The sequence below is a fragment of the Vicugna pacos genome, chromosome 6, assembly GCF_048564905.1.
Source record: "Vicugna pacos chromosome 6, VicPac4, whole genome shotgun sequence".
Lineage (NCBI taxonomy): Eukaryota > Metazoa > Chordata > Mammalia > Artiodactyla > Camelidae > Vicugna > Vicugna pacos.
In genome coordinates, this window is record NC_132992.1 from 22,015,706 (window position 1) to 22,034,258 (window position 18,553).

At 34.9% G+C, this 18,553-nt stretch overlaps 1 protein-coding gene across 4 annotated transcripts in view; it reads left to right on the plus strand.

The window, feature by feature from the left end:
- The window catches only part of ZNF106 (zinc finger protein 106), a 56,115-nt gene that overhangs the window by 6,851 nt on the left and 30,711 nt on the right, over nucleotides 1-18,553 (plus strand). For 2 of the 4 annotated variants that reach the window (XM_072962604.1, XM_006201695.4), the window contains exons 2-4: nucleotides 6,159-6,244; nucleotides 10,273-10,334; nucleotides 15,620-15,817. In XM_072962604.1, the coding sequence (XP_072818705.1) occupies nucleotides 6,191-6,244; nucleotides 10,273-10,334; nucleotides 15,620-15,817 (314 nt within the window). In that variant the 5' untranslated portion in view covers nucleotides 6,159-6,190. The remainder of the gene's footprint in view (nucleotides 1-6,158; nucleotides 6,245-10,272; nucleotides 10,335-15,619; nucleotides 15,818-18,553) is intronic. The other 2 variants (XM_072962605.1, XM_031672899.2) reach the window with 2 other exon arrangements.

Below are 18,553 nucleotides of genomic sequence, written 5' to 3' on the forward strand. Positions count from 1 at the left end.
AAATTACAAAACAGAGTGTCTTATGAACATAGACCCAAAAAACTCTAGGCAAAATATTAACAAATCATAATACATCATGACTAAGTTACCAAAGATAGATGGATAGGTATCTGATTAAGCAAGTATAGTAAAATAGTAACCATAGACTCTAAGTGGTGGGTATACAAGTATATGGTAAACGGGGTGTAGGATATTCAGTACAAAATTCTTTTAACATACCTGTTTTTGAAATTTTCCAAAATACAATGTAGGGAGAAAAATCAAGGGACTATTATGATCAGATTTGCATTTTAAAGAGATTACTTCTGCAGTAGAAGGAACTGGGAAAGTGCAGGATTACCTGAGAGTAGTTGGAGACGGGGTGCTGAGACCACTTAGGAAGATATTATACACATATTCTTTTTTTTTTAATGCAAGCATTCTTTTTTATATGTATACACAGGTATTTTTAGTCTTTTAATTTCAAGGTAAGTTTGAGCCCTGGGAAATTTTTCAAGCTATGAGAATACTATACTTTTGAACAGTAGCTGATTTTTGTCTAAGCACTTTTTTTTTTAAACTATATACTTGCTGAGATGTTTGGATATAACTCTGCCACGTGTACAGTATGCATGTGAGCTTTTACAAGGTTTTAAACATTAGATTTTTGACATTTACAAGGATGTGAGGAGATTTTTGCAGACTTCAAAATTTGCAAATGCAACTGCGTTAGTAGCACTTAAATTCCTTCTTAAAATCTAATAAAATATATGATGACCTTTCATAGACTGATTTTTTTAAAATACAAGACAAAGACATTTAGAAAGCTTTTTAATATCTATTAAAGCTGTTAAAGTAAATGCTTTACTGTATTACATCAGTATTGTGATATAGTCATTTATGAACTTTAAAGACTATGTAAAAAAAAATAATGAAGATGATTGATACCCACCTATAAAGTAGATGAAGATTATTGAACATATTGTTAGCAATAAGATACATGGAGAACAACAAAGCTTTTTAAGAAGAACATCGAGCAGTTAGCGCGGCTCACTCATTTAGCTTGCAGTGATTATAATTCATGTCACAGAATTTTAAATTATTATGTGGATCTTTGGGGTTGCTTGAAATATATATATATATATATGTATATAAATGATATGTTGAATACAGAAATGTGGACTTTTTAAACTGTTAAATGCAGCAAGCTACCCCTTATATTAAAAATAAAAACTTACACTTCTAAAACAGTGTTTATATAAGCTATCTTTGAGCTTATGACTTACTCTGTTACATAACAATAACTTCTGCCAGTATTTTTACTGCTTCATTGGGGTTTGTGTTACCCTAGTATCTTTCTCAGATATTTTTCCCTCTAGGCTATAATGCCTGCCAAGTTCCAGAATTGAGTATGGAATTGGAACCTGACTGTAGTTCTAATTCCCAGGTAAGGAATCAGATTGTGGTCTGCCTTGTGCATTTCCTTGCCTGATGATGGGCAATATGAATAGCTTCATTTGCTGGATGCTTGACATTTTTTTTTTAATTGAAGTACAGTCATTTATAATTTATCAATCTCTGGTGTATAGCACAGTGTCCCAGTCATGCATATACAGATACATATTCGTTTTCATATTTTTTCCATTAGAGGTTATTACAGGATATTGAACATAGTTCCCAGTGCTACACAAAAGAAACTTTTTTTTTTTTGGATTCTTGACTTTTAACCCATTTTCCTGAGTCACAGCTTTAACTTCCTGATTGGTTTTAGCCCCATGCTTACTAATAAAGAGTGGTTGGTATATACATATTCCTGCTAAATGCTGTGTTAGGTCAGATAACATAAAAAGTAGAAATGCTTATAAGTAAAATGCTTATGAGCTTATGCTCCATGAAAGTTACTCATGCAGGAAACCACCAATTACTAGCCTTGGGGATCAAGAGCCAGCCAGAACTTAGACCTACTAAATAGGACAGCTACCCAGGATAAGCCTTTGAAAGTTGTGGTTTTAGGTTGATGTGCCCCAAAATAATTCTTGACCTCTGTTGTTCACTGACAAAAACTTCTCCCTTGGCTAGGAGCCTTGAAACTTTCTGGGGAGGTCCACTTAGCAAATTGAGGACTTTCCACTAGTGCCAGTCCTATCTTTATTCCATAACCTTCTGGGCAACGTAGTGGTAGTGGCAAGAACTAGTTTTGTCACTCGACACTGTCTATCTGTTGCCTTGTCTTGTTCACTAGAAATCCATTAGTTTTCTGTCAGGGTTAAGATGGGGACACAGAGAGTTACCTGTGGAATTCAGAAGAGGGATTCTCATGTGAGTACCACTCCCCCAACCCCAACAAACCAATAATTAAACTTCTTTTCTTCAGTGTTTTACAGTATATTATTGTCATATAAAGTCTGAGTTAGCTTTAATTATGTCAAAGTTCAGACATCTAAAGTACTACTGTGTTTATTGTAACCAATGTTGTGAGGTATATAAATAAAGACAGATCCCTTCCGCATGGCAAGGTCAGGGAAATCAGACTTAGCTACCATCATCGTGTTCTTACTTATATAGCAGGTTGTTTTAACAATAAAATGAGATAGTGTGACAGTGTTTCAGATAATGTTCTTCAACACTAAATGATGTTTTCCAGCCTTGAGTTACATAGATATTTAGAGATATATTCTGACATTGATGTTTGAGATGGACTACAGTGTTGTGAGATAGTGGTTACTTGAAAGGCTGTCTTGCTGACCAGTGTAAGTCACTTTTGAGTGGCTACCCTTGTATAAGGATAGGGAGAGCATAATGAAATGTGAAGTAGAGTGTCTGGAGATTCTAATAGAGTAGTTCTACCCTACCTGCACAACTGTATTTCTTTTTATTAGTGAGTTCCATGGGTAGTTCTGATGTATTGCTTAGGTTTAGAACTTATTCATGTATTGGGGGCAGGAGTGAAGGCAGGAAACTTTAGTGAGTGGAGCAGTTGGTTGAAGGGAGAAGAATAGATACAAGGTCATGCAGATTTATCACACTTAAGAGTAAATAACAAAATTTAAAAATTGAAATCTATCAGGACTTGGTGACTAAATATGAGAACCTGAAAGAAAAGAATCAGTAGTATGGTTTTGCCTGTGGAAAAAATAATTGTATTAACACGGTGGTAATTAAGATGTTGGGGAAAGGTACTTACTATAGTATTTTTTAGACTATTGTTACTAAGAAATATCACTATTTCTCATAGTTATTTGGAGAAAATTTGAAAGATTTCCTATTGGGTATAGTTAAGTGATACAGAGGAAAATGTAAGGTGGTTGAAATGGGGACAGCAGTAGTTGAATTGTTTATGTACACTTAAACATCTCAGGCACTTTGAGATTACAGAGTTGGATGGTTTCTATTTCCTTGATTTCTAATCCTTGTTAAGACGTTGAAAGAGCAGTCGTTCCCAAAAAGACTATGAGCTAATTTCAGTATTTCAGAAAGCTTAATGGAAATTATGTATTTACTTAGTTTAATGACCTACAAATTAAAATTCTTTTGTCTTTGGCTGGAGTAATATCAACTCAATGTTTTTCAATACTGGGTCTTTCTTATTGATTAAATACTTTGCTAGCAGTTACCCTTTCTGGTTTTTTACGAAAGTGAAAATGTTTACGAAAATGAAACAATACATACAGATTAGAAACATGGGGCTCGTGAAAAGAAAAAAATAAACAGAGTCTGCTTAAAAGGTTGATAGACAATATTTTTATTATATGACTTTATTTCTTTACCCATTTACTGGGAGGTGATGTCTTTGTCTTTATTAAATAGAAACACAGTTTGTATTTTAGAGCTTAGCTCTCCATTGAGTACATATATAAAAACTCCACAATAATTGCTGTTGCTTGTGCCAGAAAGTCACACTTTTTCATTGACTTCATTGCTTTTAAGTTTTTCCAATTTTGCTTTGATGGGTAGTAATTTGAAGCATTATTAAAAACATTTCTGGACATATCTTTATCTCTGTTTCTGCCACTCTTAAAACAGTACTTGTTGAATAAAATTACAAAATACTGCATGTAAATAGTAATGAAAGTTGAAATAAATGTTAAAATATAAGAGAGTTAAAAGAATAATTATGCTTTGACACTTAACACCAAATTGATTTGTGTTAATTTTGAGATTTAGAATAGATAAGCAATACTGAAAGCATAAATAATACTATACCTACCCTTAAAGATATACCTATCCATAAAGGTATAATTCTTTGTTTTATTAGCTAGTTGACATGCAGCTTTCGCAAATGTTGAAGATTTTACCCAATAGTCTTATTTTGGTGTTTTGTACTTGGCCATTGAATAGAATTATTTCAGACATTCAGTAGTGGTATGGAGTGGGTTGCAATAGCGAGGAAACTGCTGAGTGACGAGAAGCAGAGAACCTTTGGCCTCTTTCTCATTGATCCTTCCACCATGTTGTCTAGGGGTTATACACATAACTTCATTACCTCACAATTTTAAGTCCCCTAAGGAACAAACCCAGGTGAGGAAGCAGATATATCTATTAGAGCCTGGTGGTGTATGTATGGAGGGAAAAATAATTCTGCTTGGGGCGTGTAATTAAATTCTCTTTTGTAGGGTGTCCTTCCAGGGATACAGAGAAAAGTATGATATTGCTAGAGAACTGCAGAATAGAGAACCTTCTGGTCTTTATCCAAACCCCAGTATTTATCCAGTTCTCTCTGTCTCACACTGAATAACCCAAAATAATTTTATTTGGAACAATTCAACAAATAATTATGGAGTCCCTACAATATGCCAACACTGTTTTAAGTGCTTGACATATACTAGTGAACAAAATATACAAAGTCTCTATTCTTGTGGAACTTAATTTTAACAGGAGAAAACAGAATAACAAGTATGTACTATGTTAGGTAGTAAAGGATGCTTGTTTCAAATAGCTCTTGCTATTTAATAAGCTATCCCAAAATTTACTGGCTTAAAACAACTATTTTATTGATTTTTACAGTTCTTTGGGTTGAAAAGGGCTCATTTGCATGGTTCTTTAACTGGTCTCACTTGGGGTCCTTCATTGGCAGCTGGGCCTGGAGCACCCTACATGGCTATCACCCAAACATCTGTTGTTTGGGTGCTCAGCTGGGGCCTCAGTTTTTTCCCCCTTGTTTTCTCCATGTGGCTGTGTTCTAAGAGGGAATGTTCCAAGTATCCAAAGGCAGGATTTTTAAGACCTGGCATCTGAAATTGCATTGTCACTTCCATCACATTTCATTGGTCAAAACGGGTCATGGGGAAGGAAAATAGACGCCACTTTTTGATGGGCGGTGGTGACAAGATCACACTGAAAAAGAACACATAGGGTGGGAGATAATGTGGGTCACCTATGGAAACAGCAATGCTATTAAAAGTAAAAAATTAAGCAGGTTAATAGGAGATAGAGGAAATGGGGAGGGGCAGGAAGCACAGTGTTCTCCCCCGTGAGGCAACATAAGAGAGTGAGCAATGAATCAAAGACATTTTAAGAAAGAATATTCCAGGCAGAGAGAACAGAAAATAAAGAAGCTCTAAGGTGTGAGAATCCCTGGTGTGATCAAGGAATAGCAAGGAGGGAATGTGACTGGAGTGCAGTGATTCAGGGAGAGAGGTGGGGCATGGGGTCAGAGAGAGAGAGGTAAACAGATTTTGTAGCCCCTGGCAAAGGACTTTGGATTTTCTCTGAGTGAGATGGTAATCTGTTGGAAGATTCTGAGCAGAGGAGTTCAATGATCTGACTTAAGTTTTAAAGAATCTTGTTCTGAGAATCTTGGGCTTCTGATTTGAGACGAGACTATGAGAGGACAGACAAGAGTGGAAATAGGGAGTCAAGTCACAAGGTGCCCTGTGAGATGACAGATATGCTAAGCAGTGAGGGCTGGTTGGATTTTGGATATTCTTCAAGGTGGGACTGGCAGGATTTGCTGAGGATGGTGGAGATGGGGTGAGAAAGAAGGTTCAAGGATGAATCCCAAACTTTTGCCCTAGATACCTGGAAAATTGGAATTTTCATTTACTAAGATGAGGAGCCTGGGGAAGGAGCAGGGTAGAGGTGAGGGAGATGCAAGACATGCATTTTTGGCTCCGTTAAGATGAATCTAAGAAGACATTTGGGGGAAAAAAAGTTTACTAAATGTTACTTCCTCATTGCAGGTGTGACGTTGAGTGCTTCAGATCTGGTCACTATGGTACGAGAACGAAAATGCATATTGTGCCACATTGTGTACAGCACAAAAAAGGTAATAATAGAAGAGGGAGAATCTGAGGCTTTTACAAGTGGTCATTTTTTTCAGAGACATGATATGGAATTTTATAGATGGGTAAAAGCTTTTAACAACTTTAATAACAATAACAATCTTATTTATGCTTGTTTCCTAAACCATCCTGTCATTTCACTGGTTTATTTCTCGTTACTGACTCATAAAGCTAGTAACTATGTTATTAAACCTCTATCTAGAATTTGAGGATGCTCAAAAGTATAATAAAGAGAAATTTGGTAATCAATTATAGAGAAAACTACATTAAAATTCAGGTTGAGGTTATAACAACTTTCTAATTAGCTAAGGTAATAGCATTGATATGTACTGACATTCTGTTTCTGCCTTACGTCTGTGAAAAGTGCAGCACAGCAGAAGTGGTTTTAAATAACTATGTCCTTAGATGTCCACAAGGTGGGGATGTTGCCTAAAGGAAAACATTTTTTTAGAACTAAAAGAATTTTCCTGTGCTTTACAGAAATTGGCTGCAATTTGTCTCACATTTTGCTTTTTTTTTTTTTGCCTTTATCCTTGCTCTCAAAGTAGTGCTACTGTCTTTTTTTTTCACATTTTTTATTGATTCATAATCATTTTACAATGTTGTGTCAAATTCCAGTGTTCAGCACAATTTTTCAGTGTGCTACTGTCTTAATGAGGATTTTTTTTTCTCTGTGGTTTTAAGATGTTCTTGATTGCCTTTGGAAATTCAGAGAACTGGGAAGATGGTCATTAGTGAGGTTAGCCAGGGAAGTATGCGTGAACCTTGAAGACTTTTGGGAATAAGATGGCTTAAAAGAAATGGAGAAGAGAGATTTTAGGTGGGAGAACAAAGATACAGAGGTGGAACGGCATGTAACAGTTCTAGGAGTTGGTAAAAAGACTTAACCTGATTAAAACAGTTTCATCTTAGGAATAGTAGGACTGCAATTTAATTTGTAATTTAAGTGAAGACAGTTGATAAACAGTGTTGAATGCCAGACTAAGGAGTTTTATTATGATTCATCCATTAGGCTGGGGTGAAGAATTTTTTTTTCTCATATAGGATTTCTGTTAGTGATGAAAGAATGAGTTGAGATTTTAAAATCATGTTTAGTAATATACCTGCTGCCTTTTGCAAAAGTAAAAGAACTACTCTTCTAGTTTGAAAATTTATACCAGGGTTTATTACAAATTTTCAATAAATAAAAATACCTTATGGCTACTTTCAGATTAGAAGGAGATGGGAAATCGAGAAGGTGTAAGATGTAAGATGGATAGACAGATACTTGGAGTTGTGGTGTCAGACTTTCAAGATAGGAGCAGGCCTATCTTGCTACATCTCATAATTCTGCAATTTAAAGAGTCTTTTTGGCATTTCTTCTACTCTGGATTAAAACATGTTTCATCTCTTCATACTTTTCCGTGGGTCCTAATACTGTTAAATCAAGGGCTGGGGTTATCTCCTCTTGCCTTAACGAAAGCCAACTATGGGTTTTTAAGCAAGGGAATGGCATGAGTTAAGTGTTAAGATATGGTCTAAGAAATTAATGGAACGGGTTAGTTGAAGGAGATAAACTCTGATACGTATTTTTAGATAGACTATGAACAACTTATGTTGAAGCAGTGCTTTCCTCTGGTTTCCTGCACTAGTGTAACCCTGGTTTCTCCAGATACACTGTGAAGGAGAAAAGAATCTAAAGTGACTATATATTACATCCCTGAGTATCCTGATGCTTATTAACTTATTATGAAAGTCTGAGAAGCCCTGGAATTGAAAAATATTAAAAAAAAATTTTGTGTGTTACTCGGTGTTTTCCAAATTTGTTCAGCCTCAAATCCTTTTTCCCCCTTCTTTCCCTTCCTTTTAAAAACATAATAATGATACAAGGAACTAAATGGAAGCTTGGTATGCATATGGAGCTGTGCCTGTGGATCTTCCTTGGTTATTTTGAAAACTCAGTTGTCTCATTTGCATTCATTCCTTGGAGCAGAATGAGAGAGGATTTCACATGTAAATTTAGAAAAAGATTAGCGAAGTGTTTTAGGCAGTCAAAAGTCATATTAAAACTAGTTTTGAATGATAAGATTTTTATAACTGAAATAGAATGTAGAATTGGTTTTTGGTTTTTTTGGGGGGGTAGGGAAGAGGTAATTAGGTTTACTTTTTTCTTTTTTAATGAAGGTACTGGGATTTAACCCAGGACCTTGTGCATGCTAGGCTTGCACTCTACCACTGAGCTATACCCTTCCCCTAAAATTGGTTTTTATATTAGAGAGAATAACCCATTTCAGTGAATAGTGTTTTTCTTAGGAATGGTTTCATTGCAAGAAACAGAAGCCACTTAAATTTAGCTCAAGAAAAGGAGATTTGGCATATGTTAAATATAATCCAAGCAAAAATTGAACAACAGGCAGCATAGCAATTTGAGCAGGTGTTGCATGTTCGTGGATTTTTTTGTTCTGTATCCTGTCACTAAATCAACTCAGTTTTCAGCTCTGTGTAAGTGTTCATTCTGGTTAATAGCCAATCAGTTGCAGCTAAAGGAGTCATATGTATGTGATCCCTCTGTATGAAGCCTCTGTAGAGATGGGAAAGAAATGATGGTCATCTTCAGTAAAATTACCATTTAAAGGAGGTGTTTTGAATCACAACACTGTATATCACACTTTGTGTCGACAATTTAAAGTAAGAATAGGCTGTTGTACCCATTTTGACATTGAAACTGTGTATAATGAAAAATCTCAGTGCACTAGATGCTTACAATGTGACATGGTGTTTGAAACTTTGGCTTTGGTGTTAGATCTGCCAGTGTTTGAATCCAGCTTCACCACTTGATTATCTATGAATGACTGTGAGGGCAAGAAGGAATATTTTCATAGTGATCCTTTCAATGCCTACCTCTGTACTTGGCACATAATAAGCCCTTGATAAATATCAGGTGAGTAAACAAGTTAGCTTCTTTGCATCCTCGTGTCCTTATGACGTTAGTTATACTCCCATAGCAGTGTTTTGTGGTTCAAGTGAGAAAATGTTTGAGACATTTAGCATAGAGCACAGTTAACAGTAATGCTCAACAATTGTAGTGACTCTTTTATTATACATATAAACAACCATTCTTGAATTATGGCATACTGGCTATATATACTTTCGTGTCACAAAGTGATAGACGTTAACAGCTTTCTGAGTTTTCTGAGATGTGTGCATGTATGTATCATGCTTGCACTCTTAAGTGGAGGCTCTTTCCACAAACTTTATTTTCTTTTGACAAAGGGTAGGATGGAGGGAAGGGAGAATCTGGTAAATTTTTTTATTTAAATCTTTTCTTTCTGGTTCCCCTTTTCTTACCTAGTACATTTTAAACTTTTGCTTAGAATGAAACAAATCATTGGAGTGGGGGAGGTAGTGGGCAGTGAAGATGAAGGCATGATTGAACAGCTGTATTCAAAGTATTTCTTAAAAGCTTCTTGACCTACCATAGAAGAGGTCTGTTGTATCTGAAACTTCTGTCTAGAATTGATGTATCCATCTGTTCATCAACAAATATTAACCACTGTATGTCAGGCTCTGGCCACCTGGGTAAGAGTTCTAAGTTAATCTTGAGAAACTCTCAGTTGAATGGGAAAAGAGAATATGGAGAGGAGTAGCCAAGTAGTTGAGAAGTTACGTGATTTCAGAGTTTGGTTTTTGTTTTTAATAAACTTAAGTAAATTCCTTACATTAAGACAGAATTTAACCTATTTGTTTTTATTTAATCTTTTGTCTCCTAAAGACAAAATACTTTCTAACCCCCTCCTTGGAAAGCCACTTAAATAAATCTTTCTTAAAAATTCCTTTATTTAAGAATGAAATATGTCAAAAGCGCAGAATTAAGAATTACTTAATAAGAAACTGATTCCAGAATTGAATCGAGAATAAGCACACAAAACAAAACACAAGGAGCTTGAGCCCCAGTTGTTGATTGAGTAGGATAGAGGAATTTTTCCCCCAGAGCAATCCCCCTTAGTTTAATCTGCTCTCTTTAATTTTGAAGGAGATGGACGAACACATGCGGAGCATGTTGCATCACAGGGAACTTGAGAACCTGAAGGGCAGGTATGGGAACGGCTGTCTTCTGTAAATTCGTGGATGGGGGTGGTCTGAGGACTGATGCTGCCTGTCATCTAACTTCATAGTAATCGTTCATAAATGAGTACTGTCTTATGGCATAGAACTATCTTTTGGAATTAATAACAAGACCAAAAGATTTATTTTTTGGCATTAAAAGGGGTAAATCTTTGTACATCTCAAATGTGTAGAATTCACAGCAGTTCTGGCAAATAGATCCCAACAAAGGTATGTTGGGATGATTTAGTTCTCTGATTAGTGAGCTTTCTCATTCCCACACCAGCCTTGCAACTAGGACATTTCATATTATTGCCTCTGTAGTGTTCAAATTATTGCATACCATAAACTTTTACTGTTGCTGAAATAGTCTGAGAAGTCCAAAGTCTGCTAAATTGCACTGAATCTCGTTAGTGTAAAATAAAATTGAAGTATAAACCTTGAGTATTTAAGAATGCTGTTTTGTGAATTAAAGCTTGAGATGTTTAAGGAAAGAAAATTGAACAAATAAGCACCTTTAGAAAATTAAATGTAGCATGTATGTATATTCCATGTCTTTTTTCCATTGATGGTTCCTTTTTTGATGTTTTGGATATATGTGAAATTTGAAGTTTGAAGAAAGTATGAAACAGAGAAACATTGGGAAACTGAGAAATATAAATTATACCTTAATCTGCAAATTGGTTACAAGCTTGGATCAGGATGCCAGCCTAAGTCATTTGAAATTATTTGTATTTTAAGTAATACAGTTTTAGGTTGTGTGGGCAAATTAATAGACTTTCAGCATCTTTTAAGCATATTAGTGGAATTTTTCCATGGTCTTAATACCTTACTGTGTCAAGGTTAGGTCTTAGCAGCAGGATAAAAGAGGCTTTCACTCAGATTTCATGTGAAGAGCCCTTATCATAATACCTTGAATATATATGATCTTTATCTCACCATTGGAAACCTATGAAATACAGTCAGCCTTTGATTATCTTTCTACATGTGGATTCTCATAATTACTCGATCCCATTTTCAACAGACTTCCTCCTAGGATTCACCTTTTTCTGGGCTGCTTACTGACCTGTACTGTATTATAAAGTCAAAACAAATGAGGTCAGTAAATCTAGTCATTAGGAGAGAAGCCCATTTTATTCCAAGATTAGTTCCTTATTTTATTCAAAGATCACTAGTCAGCTGTTTAAAACATTTTGATATCATAAGATTCTTAGTCAATACAGAATCATAAAAATAAAAAAAGTAGAGGCCCTTTCACTCCTCCCTCTCTGCCCCACTCCCCTCTTTGAGGAAAGTCAACAGTTTGGTGTATAGCCTACCCAAACCTCTTTTCTGTGTGTAGACAGAAATTTATATTTGTATGTACACACACATTTTGTTTTGTCTTATATAACTGAACCACATGCCATATATGTATTGTTCTGTAACTTGTTTCTCCTCCCTTCCCATTCATCAACTTAACTGCCATGAAGATTTTGTCTGCTGTTTTCAGTTATTTGGAGCATAGCGAAATAATCAAAGAGTAAGCTTTAGAAACCTCTGAGCTGACAATGTAAGTGTCAGCTTGGGCACCCAAACTCATTTTATTTAGAGAAGAGCACAATTTATTCATATTTTAGAAACAGTGCTACCAGGTTTTGTATGGCTTCCTGGCCTGTAACAAATTATAAGGGAGAAGGCAAGCAGAAAGGAAAACAGCTGGCAAAACTGTAAAGCCAAACAAATCTCAAAAATCATTTACTGACCTGGAACATTTATTTTCATGATAGACAGTCATCACTAGTTTGTACCAAAGAGACAAGCAGTTATCAGTCGTTCTCTTTTTTCTTCATATCATTAGTTTGTGATTATTTTCTCTGGATTTCATGTTTAATTGCTGGCTTTCTCATGTTAAGGCATTCTGTTTGTCTTTATATTTATATCACTGTAATTTTTGGTTGTGATCTAGGTAAGAAATGTAAAGAGCACTTTTTTTTAGCTTTTGAATGCAAGCTTGATTGCAAAGTAAGAAACCTGTCTTATTTGATTCACAATTGTGGACATCTGGAGCATTTCCCTATTTTTTCCCTAATATACTTGTTCAGATGTATGGCCTGTAAGTACTTTTTACAGATAGATGCTATTAGAAGGGCACAAACCTTAATTTATCAACCAGCTGTTGTGGTATACTTAGAGCAAGCTTATTAAGGAAAAGCTTATGGTGATGGGTAGAATATCTGAAGGCTTTGCCTTTCACACATGAGAGGAAATTGTGTGGTAACAGGATGAAGCTAATTTGGGTCCAGTGTTAAATGCTGTTAGGAAAATTATTGCCTTTATTAGTCAAGAAGTAAAGCAGTACTTTTTTTTCCCCAACAATTGCTTTATATATTTATACAAAGTATTTTAACTGATTATTGATAATTGGAAAATAGCATCACTGAATTATTATTTAATTTGCTATTGACTTTTAAAAACGTGTGGTCTCCCAAACACCCTATGTAGAAGCACAAATACATATTGTGTGTATGACAGATAATATGCTTGACCCAGACACATTTGAATTTTTACAAGTATGGTTGACCTATCTTGCTCTTTCCCTGTATAAATGTAGATTTTCTTTTTTCTCTTTTTGAAGTTTCTTGTAAAGCTTATCTCTTTTTTTAAACTAGATTTCATTTATAAGAAAAATATTTAGGGATTTCTATGTTTTGATAAATCATTTTTGGTGTTAACTTTTGCACTTACTGCTTGTACCCTTCTGGGTAGAATCTTGAGTTGTTTCTCTATCAGATAACTTTGGAATCATGGTTAATACTGTTTCTTGCAGTGGAAGCGGACATGTTTTAAAAATCTGTGTTTGAGGGGAAGGGTATAGCTCAAGTGGTAGAAAAAGGTCCTGGGTTCAATCCCCAGTACCTCCTCTAAAAATAAGTAAATAAGTAAATGAACATAATTACCCACCCCCCCCAAAATCTGTGTTTGAGTGTCTGATACATATCCAACATAACTTGTGCTTTGGGAATTGAAAGATGTGTGGGTTTATGATTATGGATATTTATTTTTGACAGAGTTAAATACTGTCCACTTTATACTACATTCCTTAATATTTTAAAAAGTCACTGTGACCTATGTTTTTAAAAGAAGGATTTTGATGGTTTGGACAAATGAAAAATTCTCCATATTTTAGAAGTAGGGGTAAAATCAGGGATTTTATTTTAAAATAACCTTTTAGAATGATGTCCCTAGTACTGCAATATACAGTTTAGGATTCTGTAAATTTTTAGGTGGAAAAGTGGACTAAAACATTTTCCATAGTTTTACAGTTTTAAGTCCAAAATATTTTCTAACCAGAAAATTCCATTGATTTGAGTTTTTATTCTGGTGTACATTTAAGTGTTCTAAGTTTGTTACATGTTCAGATTCTTCTGATGCTACCACTTGGGGATGGAGATATATATATATATACATATATATATATATATGTATATATATGTATATATATGTATATATATATCTCTTCATTCTATGTTGCTGTGAAAAAAGGCTTGCTTTCTGTCACAAGTTAACATTCACTCTGAATGAACTACCACAAGTTAGTTGCTTGGTAAGCTGGAGAAAGTTAAGGATTATTCTTCTTTAAGTATATAAATGTAGTAAGTACAGTGGAAGACTCTCAGGGAAAATAATGTATTTGAGTTCCTGAGGATTAGAAGGAATTAGAATATTGATTTTCAGTATAATTGGGTAATGAAATTTTCAGGGAACCTGGTCAGAACTCATTAAAATGAATCTTAATGTCAAAGAGTATATTATATCCAGAACATTTGAGGTTACAAAGTCAAAAAAAGATGAAAACTTATGAATTTTCTGAAGTGTTTTTCATGATTTTTACAAAGTAAAAAAATCAGTTTTTTGTTTTGCTTTATATTTTTAACTTACTGGGCATTGTTTGTTTATACTTTGTCACCCTAGACAGTTGTAACCATATACTTAGCATGCTGCCTGGAATTTAGTAGTTGCTTAACAAGTGGGTTTTTTTTTTTTGAATGGATAAATGTTCAGATGATCTGTAAGAGAAACCTTCTTCTAGTAAATGAAGTGCTAAGTTTTGAGGGTTTTTTCCAGTTAACTGATAAGAATCCTGCCCATGTCTGAATGAGTGTATGTGAGGGGACCTTGGAGCAGTGTTGTGTGTGTATGTCTGTGTCTGTCTGTCTTATCAGACAAGATGTCTTTTTGTGTTCTTTTTTTAATAGAATGATATAGGAAGTACAAAAATATCACTAATATTAACAAGACAAATGAGAATTAAGCCATTTTGGATTATTGAGTGGATTTTACTGTCCATTAATTACACATGTGGCCATGGTGTTCGGATGTTTCTCATCAATGACTGCATAGACAGCTGAGCCAATCAAGGGATTCAGGAAGCTGAGAAAGCAGTTGAATTATTCATCTACTGCAGCTCTGGACATTGATTCAAGACTTTGACTTAAACTGGTCAAGTATGAGATATACCATTAAGTGTAAAGTAAAAGAAGAAAAAGCCTTTCTCAACCGAGAGCCTGGTTTTGCTACTCTCTAAATGGTAGCCTTTTCTGAAACCTGAGAAAAAACATTTGCCTAGCACAGCTGTTAACTTCCTACAACTGAAATGCTTTCCATTCCCTTTAAAATAAGCCCTTCTGAAGCAGAATGTAGATCACATGTATCATCCAGACCAAAAAAGTTTGCTGAGACGACTCCTATCATTTGCCCTGGGGTCCGGAATCTTCGCATTCCAGGCAGAGCTCCAGCTGTTGGGATTTAGTTACCGGCTTGGGATTGGCTACGCCGCCTACTCTTTTCTCCACCCCTTAATTCTCACTGGGAGAAAGCTTTTAAGCCAGAGATTAAATGTAAGCACTGTCACCAGGCTTTCTGAGTGCAGTTGGCACCATGGGTGTGCTCTGGAGCAACTTCTGATTGCTCTGAGCCCCCTGCCCTGCCTCCCCTTTCACCATGTTTCCTCTGGCAAGATTTTAAGTACAGCAATTCAAGAAGATTTCTCCTCCCAAACTACATTATTCAGAAGTGTATTGCCTCTTGATTGCTGGAAAAGAATCTAATTCATTTCAAAAGTAACTTATGAACAAACTTACTAAAAGTGATGAAAGGAGCATTGAAATTGATGAGCACTAATTTTTCACTGTGCCAAAGTGTGCAGTGTCTTTCAGAGGAAACTATAACAGATCTGGTGAGTGTACCATGCCAGTGGGGAGAATTGAATGTCCCTCATCTCCCTCTTTCCCTAGGGACAGTAGTCATGAGTGCCGAGTGTGCGGGGTCACAGAAGTGGGTCTTTCTGCATATGCAAAGCACATTTCTGGCCAATTGCACAAAGATAACGTTGATGCCCAGGAAAGAGAAGACGATGGAAAGGGAGAAGAGGAAGAAGATTATTTTGACAAGGAACTCGTTCAGTTAATAAAACAAAGGAAAGAACAAAGTCGGTGAGTAATGATTTTGATATTTTATAAAGCCTGTCTGAAACAAAATGTAGTAGAGGATACATATTCTTTCCATACTTTTCAGCCTATAGCATTCAGACTTCTCATTTATAAAGTTTACCTTGCAGTTGCTGTCTTATTCATAAAAGACAATGGAATGCTTTCTTGAACTACTGTACTAACTGCTTTAAAAAAACAAACTCAGTATTGACCCTACATAAAAGTTAGCTATAGCTGCTATGTATCTGAAATTTTTACCATATTGATAACTATGTTTAGAACTGTTGTTATTAATTCCAAAAATTTTTGGATACCAATAAATAGTTTTTATTTGGTATCCAAATTTTCTAGTGGAAAGGTATTAGTGAATAAAGCTTCATTTAACTGTTATTATGTAGAGTTTCTTATTGTATCCCTTTGGAAAAAATCGTTTTGCCTGGTGTGAATTTACATGGTGCTTCTGCCAAATTTGATTTATCCCTTTATTATTAATTTCTTCAGTAAGTGTTTATTGAATAAACTTACATTTTAAGTTGAACAGTGTCAAGATCATTTCAGCAATATGTTTTATAGCTTGTACTACATAATTTCATACCTAACCTATAATTCAGGTATTAGCCTGCTTTATTTTAACCTTCCTGATTTGTGGTCTAAAGAGTTTAATTAATGAAGCAGAAAGTTTCATATGCGAGTAAAAGAGAGAGAGAACCAGTTATGAGATGGGGTAATTTTTTAAGTCTTGGGACATGATGACAAGCCTTTCAAATTCAAAATATTTTAAAGATCCTTCTTAAATACTGCTTGTACTTGGTCTGTATTTCATTTTCAATTAGAGACTTGGATATAAAAAAGAAGTAGTTTTTATTCTATATGCTGAATGTTTTTTGAACAAGTCCTAGAAGGAGACTTTCTTAGTCTTAAAATGTCAGTAACAACATGGTTCTTAAATTGTTTAGTTATCCTTCAAATGACATTCCCACCACTGTCAGTATAGCTGTAGTTTACTCTCGTTTTAGGGTGTTGGAGCCTGAGGAGGCTAACTTCTATTTTTATTCTTACATTCTTGTGCCATTATTAGCTTATCTGTGTAAATGATTAAACATTAAGTTGGAGAGTAAAACAGCTTCTCAGTAAATTAGACATTCATATTATAGTTACTATTCTTTGATTATTTTAATATGCCTCTTTAGTGACCTATTTATAAAGTAATCTACTTGTTTCTTTCTGAGTTTTTTAATTAAGATTTTTCTTTTTGGGCTGTGGGTTTAGCTGCATGCTATTGCTCCCCTCCCTCCCCAATCTAGCCAATTCATAATGATATAGAAATTTTACTTAGTGACTTATTTATTGCCCAATTCTCACTTCCGGATCACATTAGTAGAGCCAAGTCAGTGATCTCCAGGAATGTCAAAAGTTGCATACTGTGTGCAAGTGTCTGTAGTAACGCTTGACCCTAAGGAGACTTAGAATCGCCTGTTTAGAAATGATTGTAATTCATAATGTAAATGGATGTTTAAACTTTTAGGTAAATTAACTTTCAATTCCATCTTATGAAAAAGGAAGAAATTCCAATTTGTGTCCAAAATCTTATAGACATTAGAAGATTTTAAAGCCAGTTATGGTCAGTACTGAGTTTAAGATTTAAGTCAAATTCAGAGAAGGGAACCCAACTGATGAAACTTGAGATTTTCATTCTGTCAAGGCCTGGTGGTTAAGAGTGTGGACTCTAGAGTCAGGCTGCCAAGTTTCAAATCTCTGCCATAACACTTACTGACTGTCTTACCTAGGCAAGTTTCTTAACCTCTCTAATCCTCAGTTTCCTTATCTAGAAAGTAGGAATAATAACACTTGCTGCAGAGTTGTAAAAATTAAATAATCTATGTAAAGTGCTTAGCATTAAATGACTGACAATTCGTAGATACTCAATAAATTTTAGTTAGTATTATTCAATTTTTTGAGCACCTGCCACATGCTAAGTGCTGAGCTAGGCATACCATAGGTATTTCTTAGAGGAAAATGGTTTTACACCTTTCCTGTGATGATTGCTTAAATTTATTCACATTTCTGTGGGTTCCTTGTCTAACATGAATAGTTCAAACAGCTGTAGCTTCTTTATAAAAACCTCCGGCTCATGGAGCTCCTTATAGCACTTACTGTGGGTGCTACTTATTTGTTATGTGCTATTTTACTCCTGCTTGTGACCTTATTTCCTTAGCTAGGTTGCAAGCCCTTCAGGAACAGAAACTGCGCATAAAAGGTTTCTTTCACCACTAACAGTCATTGAATCTATGCTTGAAAATTAATGAAAGTGATTATGCAAAGTAAAATTTTACAGTTTAAAATAGGTTGACACCTTTTTTTTTTTCCAGAAAGTACCAACTACTGAAGAAATCATGGTATATTAAGAGCAGCTGAATTTAAACTATATTAACTACGATAACAAACAATAGCTACAAAATATACTTGTTCTTATTTTCAAAAAGTTGTGTAATATAAAAATAATAATTAGATGATAGGGACAAAATCCCAGAACATGCCGAGAAAAAAAGGAGCAGGAAAGGGAGGATAGTATAAATGTGTCAAGTTTTTAATATTATGGGGGTGATGGGAGACTTAAGATATTAATTTCTAAGCCAATAAGTTGTGATATATGAGTTTGTGATATTTAAAGATAACAAAAACAACTACTATTTGAAATAAAAATAGACTCTATTCATATTTTGAGAAACAGAGGAGGAA